This window comes from Anabrus simplex, chromosome 2 (assembly GCF_040414725.1).
Source record: "Anabrus simplex isolate iqAnaSimp1 chromosome 2, ASM4041472v1, whole genome shotgun sequence".
NCBI classification, from domain to species: domain Eukaryota; kingdom Metazoa; phylum Arthropoda; class Insecta; order Orthoptera; family Tettigoniidae; genus Anabrus; species Anabrus simplex.
The window spans coordinates 799,591,336-799,612,565 of NC_090266.1; the positions used below are offsets into that span (position 1 = coordinate 799,591,336).

Consider the following 21,230-nt stretch of genomic DNA (forward strand, 5'->3'; position numbering starts at 1 on the left):
CGATGGATGGAATACACGTAAATTCTTCGACTTCCCGCTTGGACAGCACTGTATTTGACACGGAAAGTGTTGTGAATCAGGTCATCATTATCTCGAGGAAATTTTCTGAAGTAGTATTAGTAACTTCTCATCTGAGGTTGTGAAACACACAGCTGGTTTTGCTGTGCTTCAGACTGAGCGAAAAATAGCATGTGAGCAGTGCATTAGCTGTTTGAGAGAAGTTGAACATTCTAGTGTTAACTGTTACTTAATTAGGATTAAGAATAGAGGTGGTTTGGTTTTACCATCGAAAGACGTATTTAGTGAATGCAGACGAGCTGATAAAAGGATAATGGAAGTGAAAATTTCCGCTAATAGAGTGATGGGAAATATGGTAGACTTAATGAAATCGCAAGTGCTAAAGGACGTTTTTGCATGAATCTGTCTTCACTGATTGTGAGTTGACTGAACATTGTATTGAACAGTCTGTAGAAGATAATCATGTCTTCTATCTGATTAGGCTAATATGTCAACTGTATTTCACCATTCGACTAAGACACTGTCTTATTCAGAGTGCAAAATGTAAAGATCCAGGGAACAAATATCAGACAACATTTCACTGAAGTCACGCAGTTCAAAGGGGAGTAATGCTCACGGTTGGTCTGTGATCATGATGCTTGTTCTGGTCCATTTATGGTCTATGAGAGGTTTTAGTTTGATTACATTTATAATTCTATATGTTACTATTTTGTGCACAGTGTAGTGTGTTATAATGAGGTGCCTTGTGCTTGCGATAGGAAGACAACACAGTTAGTTCTGACCGCAGGCTCGCTCATTCAGTAGCGTCCGGTGGTGCTAAAGGAGGCCACCCTGCTAAGTGAGCCCACTTTCTTCATAAGCTAGCAGAGGTGAGGGGCCACTCCGTTAATCTTCTCAGCTCCCTGGTTCGAAGCCCTTTGTCGGCAGCCCTTAAGATGTTTTTCCGTGGCTTCACTGCTCACATCTGGCAAATGCTGGGTCTGTACCTTTTCTTTTTTGCTAGTGGCTTTACGTCGCACCGACACAGATAGGTCTTGTGGCGACGATAGGATAGGAAAGGCCTAAGATTGGAAGGAAGTGACCGTGGCCTTAATTAAGGTACAGGCCCAGCATTTGCTTGGTGTGAAAATGGGGAAACCACGGAAATCCATCTTCAGGGCTGCCGACATTGGGATTTGAACCCACTATCTCCCGGATGCAAGCTCACAGCCGCGCGCACCTAACCGCACGGCCAACTCGCCCGGTGTGTACCTTATATAAGGCCACGGATATTACCTTCCCTTTCTCATCCGTCTGTCGCCGAAAATCTTCGATGTGTTAGTGCGACGTTGAAAACACTAGCAAAATAAAATTATTTATTTATTAGTTGCACATGCTGCGAGAAGAAATGTGCAAAAATTACCTCTTCAATCTGAAGAGGTTTAAGATACAATTACATGTTCGATCAAAAGTGGAACAGAAAGCAATATGAACATATCAGCAACTGCTAGAAGAATGAAACTATGAATCTAACATCTTGTACTCCACATCATGCAGTCGATGAGAAGTAGTGGACAATTACAGAAATGAATTTTCATCGATATTTAACGCATATTTCGTTACTTTGCTTGCATAACTTGTTGTGAGATCCTCACGATGTGCGGCCACCAGCCGATTTATTATCTAAAATATTTTCTTTAGTATTTCTCAGTAGTCAAAGTTCTATATTGTTCGAAAGCCAGGTGATACACTGTGCTACGTAAATATGAAATTTTACTGTAATCAGAAAAGCAGAGGTTGCATTTTATTCAAACATAAGACGAATAAAATGTACTGCACTCTGTCTCCTTGGATGAATAGCCTACGTAGTGACTGTCGACTAAGAGGACTCCTGATTCGATTCCCGGTCGAGACGGGGATTTTAACTGCGTATGGTAGGTTGACAAGCAAATATTGCAAATCATGCTCTAGTGTTTATGTTCGTACCACTCTTAAAGCACTGGTTACAACTTACCGCAATATATGCAAGTCGTAATTCCACACCTGGTGACATATTCTCAAAAATAATCCAAGTTATTATTCAAATAGAAAATGCTGGGATTCACATTGTTGGATTCGTGTGCGGCGAGAGTTGGGCAAATAAGAAAGCATGGCAAAATCTTAATATCAGTGGCAAGCTCAGTAATTTCAGTATAAGCATTCCCAATCCTGTGACCTCCTCCAGAAAGTTTTGGGTATTTTCGGATGCATTTCATATCGCGAAATGCATTGGAAATTATTTTCTTGCCAAACAGAATACTACCTATCAAGGCCACAGCATCAGCTTGAACCACTACAAGCTAGTTTATGAAAATGGTACCCTCACAGGATTCTACAGGCTTGCGTGTATGTCCAAAAATAATCTCATCGCATATCAATCCTAGCAGTTTTCAGAAAATGAATGCTCGTTTGGCGTTTCAGTTATTCAGCATAGCTATAGCTATGGCAAATGCAATATTTTTTAGAGACAGGCATACCAATTAATTTGAAGGAACTGAAGCCACAGAAATGTTAACGGGATACCTGAACGATGTTTCTAATGCAATGAATGCCAGAAATCTTAGCGAAGCATTACTTTCTAATTGTCAGAAATGTTATCGTTCATGTGAAACGGGTAAGATTTTAAAAGCGCCAAACAATACATTCACCTCTGAGAGACCTCTTAAATCCTTGAGTGTGACACCCAGAAGCACAATAGAACTCACACAGTATTTGTGGAGCCGTGTTTTTTCACATGTGTTTACAAGCAAATTAATTAAAAATCCCTTGGAAAGGCACTTCGGTATCCTGGGATCCATAAACTGTGATGAACACCCTTTTACAGTGATTTTTTTCATGTGCACATACTCTAGTCAGTGTAAGTCCCACTAAGAAATGACCTACCTGAAGGAAGTAATTATCAGCCTGAAGTTGAGGTGCCCTTAACATCATTTTTCAGTCAGATTAGGACCATGGCAAAAGCTGTTGTCAAAGAGAACGCAAATATCATAAGTACAGCTCATCTCATGTAGAGGAAGTTGTTGTGAGAAATCGTAGTGTACTAGGAGCATTATGGGAAAAATTATTTCAAGAATGTGTGGATAGTTTACCTTTAATTACTGTTTCTCATGGACCACGTTGCTGTAGTGACCATGCTCAGGAATTGGTACAAAAAATAATTTTCCATTACATAAGTGCTAGTAAGATTCATTAACTTGAGCATGTTAATATATAAAAGTAGCTATGTAGGAATTACATGTGTATATCATACGTATTTATAACAACCCTCTAGCAGCCTGCAGAGATTTAATGTGTTTATTACAATATATTGTGCAGCATTTACAATAGACAGTTGGCATTTACATATTTTTTATGTGATAATTTGATAATTACAGTTGAGTTTGATACGCAGTCACTTTCGTGAATTACTGACAGATCATTTAGCTCAACTAGTCACATACCCGTTTGAGATATTCGATAAGGTACTGACGAAAAAAATTCTGAAGTAGTGTCCTTAAGTCTTTACTAAATGTAAATTATTTCGTAGGTATTTTTCACACATTACACTCAAAACAAGGAGCACTATATCGTAATTTGCTTCTGACACAGATTGCACATAAACACAGTCATCGGTGAGTAAACAGAATGAACAGTCCTGAAACACCATGATAACGAATAAACGGTTTCAAATCATTTATTTAAACGATAAATTCCGAATTAAGTCGCATCAAATCCTATTTAGAAGAACATGTTCAGAGTCAGTTGATGCCTATACACCTACACCTGCGCCGCGTAATGAAGAAACATATCAACCAGCACAAGTCGTCACACTAAATATTTATATTCGTCCTGGTACCAGCAATAATAATAACGAAGTTATCAAAGTTATATGTGTTGTGAGTGGTGACAATTCATCCTGGTTTTTAAACATGCCGGAAAGGAAGTGTAGTTTTACTTGGGAGAAGGTGCAACAACAAACAAGTTTTCATGTACAGTGCGTCCTTCGCTTTCTTTGATTGAGTACGGAGGGCATTATGACATTAAAATATTTCAACAAGCAAAAACATAAACTAGCAACCGCTGCTTTCAGTTCAAGTCAAGATGTTACATCATTTTTTTTCGAAAAATTCAATAGGAAAGTAAAATTATGAAAGTAGATGCCTTGCATCGCAAGAAGTGTTATTTGTGGTCCATGCAACGAAACATAAACGCCCTTTAAGATCGATGGACTGCACTTCTTCAAGAATGAGAAATTTGTTTCAAAAGAAAATTACATTGGACGAACAAAGTGAAAATCAAATTCAGTAATTGTCCTAGTACCTTATGAAATGGGAGAAATAGAGCTTAATTCAAGAAGTAAAATGAATTTCAGTTATGGTGAACCCATCAAACCATATAGATCTGAAATTAGAGCCCATCCTAAGTAGGTACTTTACCAGACTGGACGACGTAATGTCTTCACATAAATATAATAATAATTCTGATAATGTGTAAATGTAATCATAAACACTTTAGTCCTGTATTTAACTTATGTTCAAAATAATTAAACAATATAATCATATGTTATTCAAATTTTATATTGTTCGCGCCAGAATTGTCCCGTTTTGTTCCTTTTTTAAGAGTTTAAATATTCAGCGTGTCCCTTTTTTGGCTCTGGCAATCTGGTCATCCTTGCTCAGAGAGTGGGTATGTGTGTTCGTCTTGGTACACTTCTCTTCATCTGCATACAGCACAACATGCTACCAACCATAACAGAAACACTCAGTAGTGAATGCATCCCTTCATATAGGGTTGGCGTCAAAAACGCATCACGCTGTAAAACTGGGTTCAATTCCCAAAGAGCACCAACGTCAAGTAACTAGGAAAAGGCCAAGAATAACAAAAGAAGCACGATTAATAACACATTATAGCTGATTGTTACCTGCAGCGCTGACGCTCAGGTTGAGTGGGGTGTTGATAAGCTGGGTGCCGAGTCCTGCGATGCCCTGCAATCCAGCAGCAAGGGACGCTACTTGAGGTAAACTCTGCAACGATGCCAGATTTTGCAGGTTTTGAAGAGTCACCATTCCAGCCACTGAAAAATATTTCGAAACATGAAGTCTCTCATTTCCCAGTTGACAGAACGTAAACAAGATATTAGTGAATTAAGCATGGCAATATTGTAAAAGTATTATATTTTACATCGAATTCTATACACTTTAAATCAAATTGTGTCAGTGAAATGTTAAAAATCTCCATGTTGTGCCAAAGAATTCCCCTAGAACTGACTTAATTGGAGTATTGAGGATTTTCATCCTATTCAGATAGTTACCGGAATGAATTCATATTTACACACACCTATATATACAGAACAGCCGGCTACGTGGTGTAGGGGTAGTGTGCCTGCCTCTTACCCGGAGGCCCCGGGATCAATTCCCGGCCAGGTCAGGGATATTTACCTTGACCTGAGGGCTGGTTCGAGGTCCACTTAGCCTACGTGATCAGAATTGAGGAGCTATCTGACGGTAAGATAGCGGCCCCGGTCTAGAAAACCAAGAATAACGGCCGAGAGGATTCGTCGTGCTGACCATACGACACCTCGTAATCTGCAGGCCTTCCGGATGAGCAGCGGTCGCTTGGTAGGCCAATGCCCTTCAAGGGCTGTAGTGCCATAGGGTTTTGTTTTTATACATACAGGTTGGGCAAAATACGCGTGACTGAGTGAGAGGAAGATAGGTGTTTACTGACCAGTTGAATGCAACACACAATGGTGCTCACGATTCATTGCCAAGTTTAATGGGAAGCACGATTCGTGGAAAACCTGTGCAATACTGTTTGCGCAAGGGTTTAAGACTGGAAGTGTTTTGGTAAAACCGCCGGCAAATTCTGCAATCCAAAACTTAGAAACAAAATGGCGTGAAACTGCTCTGCAGCGTATAAAAACTATAACTATTCGAAAACAGTTATAACACCAGAAAACACTGCTCCAGTGAAGGAAACCCTGGAACGAAGTCCGACGAAATCCCAACCCCTTTTATTTGTGCAAGTGGGAGTTGAGAGATCGCCGTGTCGAAATATTATCAAATAGTACCTGCATCTATATCCGTACAAATTTACTGTTGTGCATGCGTTAAGCGTCCGGACGAACCTTCGCGTATTGAGTTCTGCCGGTGGTTTCTGAGTGAAGTGGAGTCAGGACTTTTAGATCCTCAGTGTTTCATTTCTTCAAATGAGGCCATTTCCAGCATCTTCTGTGATGTTCACTAACGAGGGTCAATCCCGCGTCAGTCCTATTGTAAATATTTTTAGGGCCAGTCTATTTTGCCCACCCTGTATAAAATCCCAATTCTGTCTGTCATTCACTGCAATATTGAGGAAACGAGAATGTTTTTCAACAGCTGAAATTGCTACCAGTTATAGATTGTTATGTATTTTTTACAGGAAAAATTCTTTTTTTTTTTGCTATTTGCTTTACGTCGCACTGACACAGATAGGTCTTATGGCGACGATGGGATAGGAAAGCCCTAGGAGTTGGAAGGTAGCGGCCGTGGCCTTAATTATCGTACAGCCCCGGCATTTGCCTGGTGTGAAAATGGGAAACCACGGAAAACCATCTTCAAGGCTGCCGACAGTGGGACTCGAACCCACTATCTCCCGATTACTGGATACTGGCCGCACTTAAGCGACTGCAGATATCGAGCTCGGTACAAGAAAAATAGAATGAACCACGACTGTTGTAGCATTTTAAAGAAAAAGGTATTCCCCATGACGACGTAGATACACAGTTATATCTATCGGCATGAAATCGAACTACGTACATCGTGACTTCGGTTGCCTTCCACAGATACTGTATAATGAGAAAACGGGAACGTTCGAGAGACATAAGCTGGTACTTGATATGGGGTATAAGAACAATACAATGATGACCATCATACTAGAACTATTACTGTAAGAGAAAAATACTGTCTTTCCGTGGAATGAATGCATTTTCTTTTCTGGGACATGACGACTCTTTAGCTCCACCACTACGTACACACCACTTGATGGCCATTATCGTTAAGGCATGCAGTCAAAATGATCTGACACCATGGTTAGCCAGTTCGAGTCCCGTTGGTCGAAAACAAAGTTTACCATCACAAGGCTGGCAGGTAGGTTAAGAGAGGTGGTAGTATACAATTTCTAATCACTAGATTGCGTGCCAATAGCCTCGATTAAATTCCGGATCTTTTTCGCAATGCTCGTATGGAGTGTGGGCATATGACGTTGTTATAGTTTTTAATAAGAAATACAATGAAACTTTCATGACCACGACTCTTGTACTTTTTAAAAGAAAAACACGTTTCAATCAGCGAAGTTATACGGATTACGAGAACAATGCAGTGACGATCATCATATTTGAATTATTTAATGAAAAATACTATCTTTCTTTGAAATGGAAATTAATATTTTTATCCCTTCTGGTGTCTGTCTGTCTGTTAGGTCATCAGCCCAGAGGCTGGTTGGATCCTCAAATAGCACCACTAAAGGCTATGATGTTATAGGGAAACTGCAAAAACCAATGGCAGAGCCCAAATGAGGCATACTACGCAAGATGAGGAGTGAGGTAGTTTGCCATTGCTTTCCTCACTGGACCAGAAGGTGCCACTGCAGCACGACTGATCCTATGAGCAACACCTTTCATAATACTTAGACACCAGTTGTGCTCGAAATGTTATTACTCAGCACCATCCATACCCCAGCAGGTTTCATATTGTCACAGCCATGGATGAGACTGGGACTTCGGTGGAAGCTACACTTTGCTCTGGCCTGTGCCAAGAGACGGATACAAAAATACTGTATACATCAAGAAATGGCAACAGGCCATACAGGAGCATGAACACATATTATCTCCATAGGTAAGCACAACACGCATGGTGGTTCTAATCGTTAAGTCGTACAGTCTAAATGATCAGTCACCGTGGTTAGCCGGTTTGAGTCCTGTTGATCGAAAAATAATTACCATTAGAATGTTTACCGGCAGGGTAGAAGAGATTGTAGTATACAATTTCCTTTTTTTTTTTTTTGCTAGTTGCTTTACGTCGCACCGACACAGATAGGTTTTTGGCGACGATGGGACATGGAAGGGCTAGGAGTGGGAAGGAAGCGGCCGTGGCCTTAATTAAGGTACAGCCCCAGCATTTGCCTGGCGTGAAAATGGAAAAACACGGAAAACCATCTTCAGGGCTGCCGACAGTGGGGTTCGAACCTACTATCTCCCGAATACTGGATACTGGCCGCACTTAAGCGACTGCAGCTATCTAGCTCGGTATATATACAATTTCTAATCATTAGATTGTGTGCCAAAAAGCTTGGATTAAATTCCAACCTCTTCGAAGTACTCATATGGACACAAGGCAAACGACGCTTTTGATGGTGATTCGTCGGTCAGATAGGGACATACAGCCTTTAGCAGACCCTTTGGTGCTATTAGACAGGAGTAGGCTATATGTCGGCATGGGATTTCACTCTCTCCCTTCCCACTATCATATGTCGCGTAATTTATTTCAGGTCATTAACTCCTCCGATGCATCCGGGAGATAGTAGGTTCGAATCCCACTATCGGCAGCCCTGAAAATGGTTTTCCGTGGTTTCCCATTTTCACACCAGGCAAATGCTGGGGCTGTACCTTAATTAAGGCCACGGCCGCTTCCTTCCAACTCCTAGGTCTTTCCTATCCTATCGTCGCCATAAGACCTATCTGTGTTGGTGCGACGTAAAGCCCATAGCAAAAAAAAAAAAAACTCCTCCGATGAGGTTGACGGCAGGATGGGCATCCGGTCATAAAACCTCTCTACGAAGATTCATCTGACTTCGTTCGCGAACGCATATGTGTTGGACGTACATGTTTGTGGAATGATATCTTAACTAATGTTGATTTTGGATACTTCGTTGTATGTGTTTCTATGGTAGAGATATGATTCAGCTGAGATGGAACTTCGTACGCTTTGTTCTTTCTCGATTAGATGCCTCTCATTCGACGAGGTGAGACTGTCATTTTGTTGCACATAATAACATCAACGTCATCTATTGGCATAAGACTGAACCACGTTCTACTCCCTGGTTTGAAGTTTTCGCGTACTGAATGCGATAACAGACAGAAGACAATCGTTAATGCTTCTTATTCAGTGCAGTGAGCTTGCCATTTTGGAGCAAGTGGCAACATTAATATCATCTAATTGCATTAGACTGAAGGAAGTCTGCTGCCTGTTCTGATATATTCGCATTACAGAGAGCGATATTAGCAAATTGCAATAATTCAATATTCAGTATATTGGTGTTCTGTGCATTTAAATGTCTAGGTAGTAAACGTCACCTCCATTTGCTATAATGGCAGATTTAATGAGTGGAAGATTATATTAATTATTTGTTTCACGATATTTTCTCCAGAGAAACCTATTTTAGGCCACAACATGCTTTGTATTTTCATCTGAGCTTGGAGTTTTGGACTTAGTTCAACCGGCTATGCATCCACAGAAATACGCCAGCAGAAATACGTCGGGAGAACATGACGTACATGAAGACATGATGTCTCACCTGAAAAAATTTTTTTGATCGTCAAAGTTTGTATGAATTTCGTGTGTTAAATCAACAAATTTCAAATGAGTCGACCACACAACGTACTAAACCTCCGCGAGAGAAATAAGAAGAAAAAACAAAGGCAAAAGTGGCAAGGATAAAATATGCAGTTACAGAGACAGACAACTGAAGTTAAAACGATAGGTTTGAAGAAAGATGAATTGAGTCAAGTTAAGTCACAGGAAAGAGAGAGAGTAATAACTCTAAATTCGCCGACCGAACATAAGAATGCCAGAAGACGCGGAGTAAATAAGACAGGCTAAGTTAATCATATTGGACGAGGCAACCATGGCTCCCCATTACGCTTTTACAACAGTAGATCAGCTACTTATAAACACAGATCACCTTTCGCTAGAAAAGTGATCTTGCTTGGTACAGATTTCCGACACTGCCTAACATCAATTCCTCACTGTTACACAACAGCTGTTTTCCAGCGAAGTTTTCAATATTCTACCGTATTGCTCAAGAAGGGCTTCCAAATCACGGAAACGGAGAACTAGGCCCAATAGCACTATCAAGATTAAACGAAACCGGATTTCAAAAATATTCTACGCAATTCACTTGGCTCTTCATTTCATCCAAGTAAGAGTACAATGCTTTCGAAAGTAGCGTTTGTGTCATATTTACTCATTCAGCACTGTAAATTTTGTATATGCAAAAATTCAATAAAATTTACCAAAGAGGCCAAACCCCTCCCATCTCTTCCATTTTTCACATCCACTTACCCACCTCCCTCATCCAGAACACCTAACCAACCCGCCCGCAACTCTTGGCCAGAGAGAGGGCGTAACCCTCTAGGTGGCCCGCCCTACCCCTTCAGGTACTGGGAATGAAAACTTGTTCAGTTAGTCAGTCAGCCAGCATGACTGGCACCACGATAAGTGCACTACAAACACAACCAATCAGAAATAAGCAATGGACTTTAACAGGAGTACTACGCATACTCGTAACAAGTAAAATGCCCCATATCCCAACGGGTATAGGTTTCCGGAAAGTTTATTCTAGTTTTGACCAATACAACCTTCTGTAGGAATATGGGCATCCTGTATAAGTAGTCTGATGTAAATTCAAAGAAACAAACATGAAACAAAGATGAACCAATGAATGATGTTACATTCGGCGTTACCGAGCTCGATAGCTGCAGTCGCTTAATTGCGGCCAGTATCCAGTAATCGGGAGATAGTGGGTTCGAGCCCCACTGTCGGCAGCCCTGAAGATGGTTTTACGTGGTTTCCCATTTTCACATCAGGCAAATGCTGGGGCTGTACCTTAACTAAGGCCACGGCCGCTTACTTCCCATTCCTAAGCCTTTCCTATCCCATCGTCGCCATAAGACATATCTGTGTCGGTTGGACGTAAAGCAAATAGCATTCGGCGTTAAATGAAGAGTGGATGAAAAATACCTCCTTTAAAAATTTGCTATGACTGGAGTAAGTAAGGACAAGTGGACTAGTCGAATGTTATATGATTGGAGACGAAATGTTGCAGAGGAAAGGGTGAGTGATACCGCCGCTCATCTTTTAGATGCAGGTCAAGTAATTTGTCAATCATGTTGCTAGAAGCATGCAGGAGTGGAAAGGAGGTTGACACATTTGGTTACCAACCTAAATCAGCATCCCTATATGCGCCACATACGAGGGTCAAGTCATAAGTCATGGCAACTATTGTTTTTTTTTCGCGAACAGAAGGCAACACGGAAAATCTAAGATATGCATTTGGAAATGTAGGGCATGTACTTATGCATAGTGCCTGCAGACAAATTCTGACTTCAGGAGATTCTCGTAGGGAAGTGACAGAACACGGGCCATTGGTAAACATAGTTTTATTTTGGTGTAGATAGCAAATACACAAGAATACGTACAAAGGACAGATCTCCACCTTCGAAATAATCTCCCAAGAGTCCAGCGCCTGTCCTCATGTAAACACTGATCGATCACCATTATCCGTACATCTTTGTCCATGGACACTGGACAGCCTTGACGAGGCAAATCGGTAGTTGATACTCTACTCCGTTTGAAAGTTTCCACCCACCTCGCCACTGTTCTATAGGGCATGGCATGCACACCTCATGCTTCCCGCAGCTCTGCATGGCATTGGCGTGCGTTTTTGCCGCGGAGAACTGCTATTTTAATATAAGATCGTTGCTCCTGCTTGTTGACTTCCATTTTGTGACGCTCTCACTCACACACTGAACTTGGGGGCATGCTTAGACCCACAAGGTTGTTTACATACACCATCTAGTGGCATCATACGCAAGTCCATACCGTACGTTTATAATCCGTATCTTAGATTTTCCGTGTTCTCTCCTGTTCGCGAGAAAAAAATAGTTGTCTTGAATTATGACTCGACCTACGTATTCTATTCTTTTTCTTGCTTGTAAAGGTACTTAAAAGAATGACACAGCCAAACTCAGAAGAAGTACGTAATGATTACCTAGAATATGTTTCTTTTAACAACAGCTCTTCCCATAAACTGAGTGAAAAGTAATGCCCACACTCCAGAAATTTCCACACTGAGTTCGGATTTTAATCTTTCTTTTTAAGGAAAAGAATCCTCCCGAAAGAATAAAATGTAATAATAAAGTTTGGGGATTCTACAACAGAGAACTTCGTCAAATTATATTTCATCAGTTATCAGAACATGTACTACTAATGTACTTACTGTGTGATGGAATAACAACCACCTCAGAATTGAGGGTCACTATAATATCTGAAGGGCATAAGTAATATTAATGTTCACAAGGATTCCCTGCAAATTCTTCACCATAATTTGTATTTCATGTGATGAGCCTTACAACTATAATCAATTTCACCATTACAAGTAATTATTTTTTCAGGGCCCCAGGGGCCCATTGTAATGTGTCAGCTTACTTCTCTTAGAGAATTAATAAATAATTAGATTCAGTACGTACTGGTGCCGTTGAGGTGCGCTGCACTCGCTGCTGTGGCTGCAGCTTTGATCGGATCAGGGGACGGTGGAGCAGAATGACTGTGATTGGGTGTTCCTGACCCAGATCCGGCCCCCGAACTCGAGCCATTCATCGCTCCGTTATACCCTTGTGAAAGCTGATGATGGAGGTGATGTTGCTGTTGATGCTGTTGTTGGTGTGATTGCTGCTGCTGCTGTGGTGGTGGCGGCAGCGGCTGTTGTTGTTGAGGAGGAGGCTGCTGTTGTTGTTGTTGTTGCGGCGGCTGCTGTTGTTGTTGCTGCTGCTGTTGTTGCTGTTGTGTCGAGTGCGTATCCAGAGCCATAGGTGAGTTATCTATTCCCATGGCTGCAGACTCGGGGGATGCCACGTTGCTGTCACACGTTTCCTGTGAACAGAAATATTTGCGCCAGGTTCTAAATGTGCACTGCATATAATAATTATCATTATACTGGCTTATTACTAAACATTGACACGAACAATTTCTGATACTAAGGAACTTGGATTAGTGCATTTCTGCACTAATGTAGGTGCTTCCGGCTGCTTAATTTGGTAGAGATTTAGGTAATGCTTGTGGGTAACGACCTTGACATCATTCTTCGTGGTTAGACACCCCTCCCCCAGTTCTTATATTGTCCCTTTATTGCAGATCACGCCCACTTACTCGCCAATTCTATCCGTACATTTCTGATTACCGACTGAGTTAGCCGTGCGGTTAGCCTCGCGCGGCTGTGGGCTTGCATTCAGGAGATAGTGGGTTCCAATCCCACTGTCGGCAGCCCTAAAAGTGGTTTTCCATGGTTTTCCATTTCTGTACCATGCACGAGCTGGGACTGTAGCCTTAATTAAGGCTAGGGCATCTTCCTTCCCACTTCTAGGTCTTTCCTATCCCATTGTCACCATGAGACCTATTGTGTCGGTGCGACGTAAAGCAAATCGTAAAAGAAAAACCGGATTCTCTACAACTAAAATTATCAGACAGATAAATAAGAAGTAAGTGAGCTCATGAACTGTACATCTACAGCTCTTAATGAAACAAGAAGAACAGAATTTTTGATACCCGTGCAGTACAAAAAAAAATCGTGTGAACATTTATGCATTGCTCGTTTGACTTCAGGTAAAGGAGGAGTCATCGTAATTTTAAAGAAACAGTTTTAGGAGTCACTATTTGCGCTTTAAATACACCAGATTCTGACGAACGAAGTGTGACCGGTACGTTAACTTCCCTTTTCAGTCTGTCCCCCCCTTGACAGCTAAAAACACATGAATATCACGATGCGGTGTCAGAGCATGCGGCCAAACAAAGTATCATTCGCGCTGAAAGGCACAGCAGCATCTCTACCGACACCAATGGCGACTTTGACGTGTGAACATCAGAGCGGGAAAATGGTTATGGATACTTGTATATTATGTATTCGGTGTGCACGAAATAAATTCACATGCTACTTTCCAAATCTAATTATTTTTTGTGACTTCTAAATTCTATGCTCCTAAGACAGTGGCTCTATGTGGTATCCGAACGAAAATAATGTGGCTGAAAATATGATTTTAATTCTCTGGGGTTCAAACTCTGGTCACAGTGGAGACAGAATCTCTGGGCTATTAAGTGTATTACTATAACAAATACAAACATAGGCATTTTTACTTGTATTTTAGATATCAAATTTTGAATGCTTCAAGAACAGTTTCAGACAATGCCATTCGACATAGCTGAAAACTGACATGGTGTACTGAAATGGCGCATGGCTTTTAGTGCCGCGAGTGTCCGAGGATATGCTCGGCTCGCCAGGTTCAGGTCTTTCGATTTGACTCTCTTAGGCGACCTGCGCTTCATGATGTGGATGAAATGATGATGGAGACGATAAATACACCCAGCCCCCGTGCCAGAGAAATTAACCAATGATCGTTAAAATTCCCGACCCTGCCGGGAATCGAACCCAGGACCCCAGTGACCAAAGGCCAGCACGCTAACCATTTAGCTATGGAGCCGGACATGGTGTACTTAATGCATGACTCTCTAATTGAACAAGTGGTAGGGTTTGAATACCGAACAATTTTTCTCAAGAAATAAAATGAAGATACTGTATGTTTCAGGGGCTGCCTGGCCGAGGCGGTAAAGGCGTGCTCGGTTCGCCCGGAAGGACGTGGGTTCGAATCCCCGTCAGGAAGTCGTAAAATTTAAGAAACGATATTTCCACTTCCGGAGGTGCATATGGCCCTGAGGTTCACTCAGCCTACACCAAAAATGAGTACCAGGTTAATTCCTGGGGGCAAAGGCGGCCGGGCGTAGAACTAACCACTCTACCCCATCACGTGCCGAGGTTAACAATGGTGGAAGCCTTTACCTTCCACTCCTCCAAGGGCCTTCATGGCCTGTACTGAGGTGACTTTGCTTTGCTTTGCTATATTGTATGTTTCAGACAACGACAAGGAATAGAAGTGTTGAGATTTTAATGTAGATATTGTATTTTAATATGCTAAATTTATTTTAAGGTTTTATGTGTTATACATTTAAGCGTCTCCTTGTCCGACTCCTTAGCTGAATGATAAGCGTAGAGGCCTCCAGTTCAAAGAGTCCCGGATTCGAATCCCGGCCGGGTCGGGGATTTCAATCGCGTCTGATTAATTCATTTGGCTCGAGGAACGGGTGTTTGTGTTTGAACCAACACTCTCCTCTTCATATTCAGACCCATCTCACTATCAACCACGACAGAACACTCAACAGTGATTACATCCCTCCATATAGGATTGGCGTTAGGAAGGGCATCCGGCCGTAAAACAGGGCGAAATCCAGATATGCTACACAGATCGCACCCGCGAGTCCACGGGTGTAGAAAAGCGTTAGAAGAAGACATTTAATTATCTCCTTAGGGATGCTGACATGCTATTATCGCTGAAGAAGAGAATAGATCTAATCTTATTTCTCGAAACATGTTCGAAGATCGTATGAATTAGATAAGTAGTAAGCAGTTTATACTAATTTTACAATCAATTGTATTGACAAGCGGACCATTATTAGCCCTGTTTCTCACAGGTTGATGAATAAAATTACTCCCGACATACAATGTTCAAATTATTATTATGCCTCCTAGAGTAACCAGTTTCGAAGATAAATGAATGTATTTATTGCAGAATATCACCGGGATGCTGCATTGCCTGGAGATACGAGATTGGCATTTCATTGCTGACTGTGGCTATCTTCAATGAGGATTCCCATTGAATTTTACATGTTACATCCATACAAATTCTGGTATAATAACTATTAAAACTCTGAGAAATCTGTCCTAGTCATAGTTCCAAATAACCTCGGGCCGATGACCTCGATGTTAGGCCCTTTAAACAACAAGCATCATCATCATCCAAATAAGCTCACTTAGACTTTCTTACAGTTTTTATGAACACACCAGTACAAATGGTGACGGTCAGTGTGATCATAAACACCCTTTCAGGGTATACACCTGTAGAAACATTGGCCGTTATACTATCTCTACAAAACACCTCAGAGGCTCACAATTTGTTTGGTGACTACAGGGTCACAGTTGATCTAGCATTGATTCTATTAATTGTTCTTTAGTCTTCGTTTCTGCTCTCGTGTTCGATCCTCCGTGGACAACAAGATTTCTCCCCCTACCTGGGATGCACAAGATTGAAAGGTGTTGGTATTTTTTGACTTTTTCCCGGTTTCATTCCTGCTCCTGTCTTTCATTCATCAAGCGATTGAAACTCTTCCATTTCCTTCAGTTAATGTTCCTCGTGATAGGTAACCTCATCGTCTTCTTTTTTGCAGAACAATTAACAAATTCACAATGACCAAAGTTGGACAAAGATACATCAAATCTCTATTTTTGAATAAATGTTTTCTTGGCATTTAAAAATAAAAAGCATCTTTACTTATCTTAATTTCCAAGTATAACAACAAGAAGTAATATAATTTTCACATTCAGCGCTGTATTTCATCTGGTTTACGCACTAGAAGACGTTGGAAAGCTACACTTCGAAATAAAAGTTGCAATAGTTATTATAAGACTCTCTCACTCTTGTTGTAACAATTTATTTGCACAACAAGTTATATAAAATGTACTGGAAACTTATCAACTGAAGACAACACAAAATAAGCTAGGTGAGAGTGCTTTTGTTGTGATCAGGAAACGAGCCAATCAAATACGAATATGTTTAACAGCAGTGAAAAGTTTTATGAAAATTAGATGCTGAATTATTGGATTTCACTAAATGTTAACATTTTAACGCGATCGGTGACCCGTAACAGAGGTCGAAGTACAAATTTTATTTCACAAAGAACAGGGCAGTGAGGTTAATTTATGATACTAACACAATATATACTAGAAGCATACCTAACAACAGCTAATCAGCTTTTGTCTGAAAATTCTAGTCTTACCAAGTTTTTTCCAGTCATGTATACGACAAAGTTCTGGGAAATAGACATTTGTTGGCCTTCACGCAAGCTGCCTTTGAATTCCATGAGAATTTATAATCAGGATACATCTATCCACCTGAGCGTAAATAGCGAGGTAGGGTTTAGTTTCTTTATATATCGTCGTAGCGCCTCAAAATACTGTTATGTGATGATGTTGAGGGGAGAAATACTGACCCGCAGCACATGTATCACAGAGTACGAATATTCGTTGATATAGTTTAGGCAATACTGGAATATAGGTGAGAGAATCTTTCTAGTCAAGTTCTAAGCTGGAATATTACCACATAGCGGGTTTTATAGGTGCAGCGACGATATCCAGTTTTCCCTAGAAACGCATCAGGCCTCATCAGCTGACACGTTTTCGTAAGTAGACGCTAGATAGAAAGTCATTCCGTACTTTAGCACTCCGACATTTGGCCGGAACAAAATAAAACATATTTATAGTGTATACTTAACACACGTCCAAAAACTCTCAGAGGCAAGCTACGACTTATTATTCGGGAACTTCTGCACGGCCTCGACCGCACATGACAGGATTACACGTGACAGGATAGCGAAGCGCGAGCCTTTCTCATGCTTAGGGACGGGAAGACAATGATTATTTTGTTGAAATGGTGAATTAATCAGTGGATTAACGTGACAAATTCCATTATTATTTATAAAATATCTTACCAAAATCATCCCTATGAGCAACATGAACATTCATTTAATTTGACTGACGACCTGACGCGGACGTAAAACTTGAACTAGTAGTAACAAGGTAATTGGACACGAGGCTTTAAATTTACTTTTTGAGTGCTTTCTAGATCTGCTGGAATTAAACTGGAACTTCCTTCGTCATTCAGTGATGATTCGAGAAATATGCAATTCCTTAGTTTGTCTAAACCTGTTATGACATTTTGGCATGACATAAACAAGATAACTGGAGCAAAGTCTGCATGTAATTTTTCTATATGTCTTGATAGATTCCCATTAGATAATTTTTGGCCTTGGAACGCAGATGAGATTAGATTGTTGTAATTGCCTTTCCCTTGCTTTACCATCATTTTTGGTAATGATTGTCGTTTCATTGTGTGTATGTTTGGTTATTTATACAAGGGCGACTCTTAAGAAGACCAATCACTAATCCAAGTTTCCCAACTCATACATACATGTACCTAAATACATAGGATGAATTTGGTAGATATTATTTTAACACATGGTCTCTATACGTGTGTAAACATTTGTTTCAACAATACACCAAGGTACGAATTACCCTGGGCGAAACACGTGACGTACCACAATGCCAGCTCGCTCAAATTCACCGTCGGTTCCTGAAACTCATACAGCTAGATCTTCCTTCGGAGGACCAAAAAGACGGATATCATTCGGAGCGAGGTCAAGACAGGATGATCTAGCACCCGCTAAAGGAAGCGGAGTAGGCCTAGCGTGTTCGGTTGGCTGAGTGAAACCTGATGTTACTGAGCAGGATTATCGACGTCTCTTCACAGCAACTCAGGCAGTTTTCAACGACATTTGTAGGTACTGATGTGCCCTTTAGACGCAGAAATCAGATTTTTTTAAGCACTTCAAAGTAGGAGAATTTCTCTAGCATCTCACAACTCATGCCGCGACAATATACATTTCCTGACATGATTTACTGCCTAACGGCCGTGAGGGGAAGCGATGGTGTTTTTTCTTTGATATAGCGGGGACGGGCGTGAGATAGATTAGGACAATACACCAGTGAGAGGTCTCGTTAGCTTATTAACAGAAACACCTGCGTAAAAGATCCTACCAGCGGGAAATGGCGACATGTAGTCGCGGAACGAAACTTGACGTGCAGCAAGTTTCAAATATAGGCTACTGTATTGAAAATTTCAGTGTATGAGAACAATATGGACAGTGAAACTGATGATGATGATAATAATAATAATAATAATAATAATAATAATAATAATAATAATAATAGTAACATAAAATTTTACCAGTTATACTTTTTGAATCTTATGCAAGAAAACTCATTACCAGGGCTGGTTCGAACTGTTCAACGAGTTAGATAAATAAAAGGTTCACTTTGTTCCAGTTTAAATATTCTCGTGTATCTCCTGAAGCCCTTGTTCAGTATATATGATTTCTATGGTGAATTCCTAAGTCTAAGTGAGATTTTACACATCTTTTGTTCCATTAGAGCCGTGCGATTAGGGGCGCGCAGCTGTGAGCTTGCATCCGGGAAACAGTGGGTTCGAATCCCACTGTCGGCAGCCCTGAAGATGGTTTTCCGTGGTTTCCCATTTTCACACCAGGAAAATGCTGGGGCTGTATCTTAATTAGGGCCACGGCCGCTTCCTTCTAACTCCTAGCCCTTCGCTATCCCATCGTCGCCATAAGAACGATCTGTGTCGGTGCGACGTAAAGCCATTAGCAAAAAGAAATGTTCCAATATAATTTTCTTACATGGTATATATGCACTAGATTTACCTAATTTTGTTCCTTATATTATGCTCAACTTCGCAAGATATGAATTTAATCACTAGGTCTCCTAATTGTTAGCCTATCAGAACACTTATTACGACAGGTTCTGTGGTGTCTAATAGGTTAAGATGAAATTCTTGCGCAGTTGATTGGCATTTTAGAGTGCACGAAATCCGTGACAGTCGATTTCCGGTATGATAAAAACCTTATCACTGGAAAATTGTAGCACTTCGGAATTTCTTAAAACCTATAGTAGGTTCAGGTGGTGGCAGTGGTCATTATTACTTTAAGAGCAAATGAAACTGGGCAACCATACTCAGTAGTATGAGGTACTTTCTTGTTTTGTGAATCTGTAGGGATAATAAGTAAACACTTTTTGTCATTGTATTTTACTTTCGTAGTTAAGTTGGCAAGACAAATGTCTGGGTTCGTTGCATACTCGAAACTAAGAAACATAACGCAACCACTCTGCAAGAACTAATTTAGACGTATCATAGACGTAAGAGGCACCTTGAAAAAATTCACTAGACCTCATCTGGCAGTTCAGGCCATAGAGATCCTGTCGCAAGCATCAATGGCAGTACGGACTTCGCAATAACTCGAAAGTAATTTCTAGATTAGGTTAAGCAAGGGTTCAACAGCAGAGATTGAGGACTTCTAGAACTTTACATGCCTCCATAACGTCACCTTTCGCTACATGGCACCCACATATCTACACAGCAGGAAGCATGATTGAGAATATACCTAATCGTATTAGCTATTAGCCTAGTAATGTTAGAATAGTCATCATACCCCTGACTTCATCACATTCGTTTGTAGCAGTGTGGGATAACAACGTCAGATGACGGGCCAAAATCATTACCGCTAAAACTTAATTTATATAGAGGGCATCACAGAGCAGGGCAAGCGAAACTGGTCGCAAAATCTACTCACATGCGGCACGAAGAGTACACGACTGCACATTGGTCAGGATCTCCACTTTGATTGCATTGCGCGCAATATCTCTTTATTTTTCATTCCATTTTTTGCATGCGCCTGTCGCAGAATGAGGCTGGAGTGAAATCTATAATGAACACAAAGCAACATTGCGGTACCGCTTAAGGGAGAATGAGTTCAATAACGTTATCACACAGGTTCCTACCCCCTCAACCCACTCCACATAACTCCCTTCCATTCCCTTAGTGTATTTTTATTTTGCGTGTGCCCCGGACTGTCAAATAGATTCGGTAGATTGCGCTTGTCAACTGTTATTTTGAAATAACAAACAAATGAATTAGAAGACTGGCTCTGATTGGTGCTCCAGGGTTACTGTGATGTGAGAGCACAGCTCTCTTTGTGGGATTGTCATTGCTGGTTTTATTCGCCGATTATTCCGAACACCAGAATTTGGACGTATTGGGAAAAACTCGTGTCTTCATAAGGATCAGAATTAATCCAATCTTCAACAGATATCGTAAATCCTTCAGCACTCTTGAATTCAGGATGATGGAGTATACATTGAGTAGTAATTACAGATCTACCTCACATACCGCTTAAGATGATCGGGACGCCGGATAAAAGCGGTTGAAACCTGAACAGTGGGGAATGTGGTTTTCTTCGCAAAATTACTTCAATAATTTGAATTCACGTTGAACATACCTTCCCCCTGCTAAAAAAACATGGACATTATTTAAGATACAGAATAGGAGGCTTCACACTTGCAGAAACTGCATGAGATTAGTGATCTCGATGTCCTTACCTCCTAGCTAACAAAATGTAACTAGCTCAAAAATCCAGATCCTTCAATATTACCCACGCCACTTATTG

The 21,230-nt window shown here is 40.9% G+C and overlaps 1 protein-coding gene across 1 annotated transcript in view; it reads right to left on the reverse strand.

Moving 5' to 3' along the window:
* The window catches only part of pdm3 (pou domain motif 3), a 568,723-nt gene that overhangs the window by 138,996 nt on the left and 408,497 nt on the right, over positions 1–21,230 (reverse strand). Inside the window, exons 2-4 of the mRNA XM_067140052.2 lie at positions 12,799–12,923; positions 12,521–12,657; positions 4,937–5,089 (exon numbers count right to left, since the gene is read on the reverse strand). Of these exons, the coding sequence (XP_066996153.2) occupies positions 4,937–5,089; positions 12,521–12,657; positions 12,799–12,923 (415 nt within the window). The remainder of the gene's footprint in view (positions 1–4,936; positions 5,090–12,520; positions 12,658–12,798; positions 12,924–21,230) is intronic.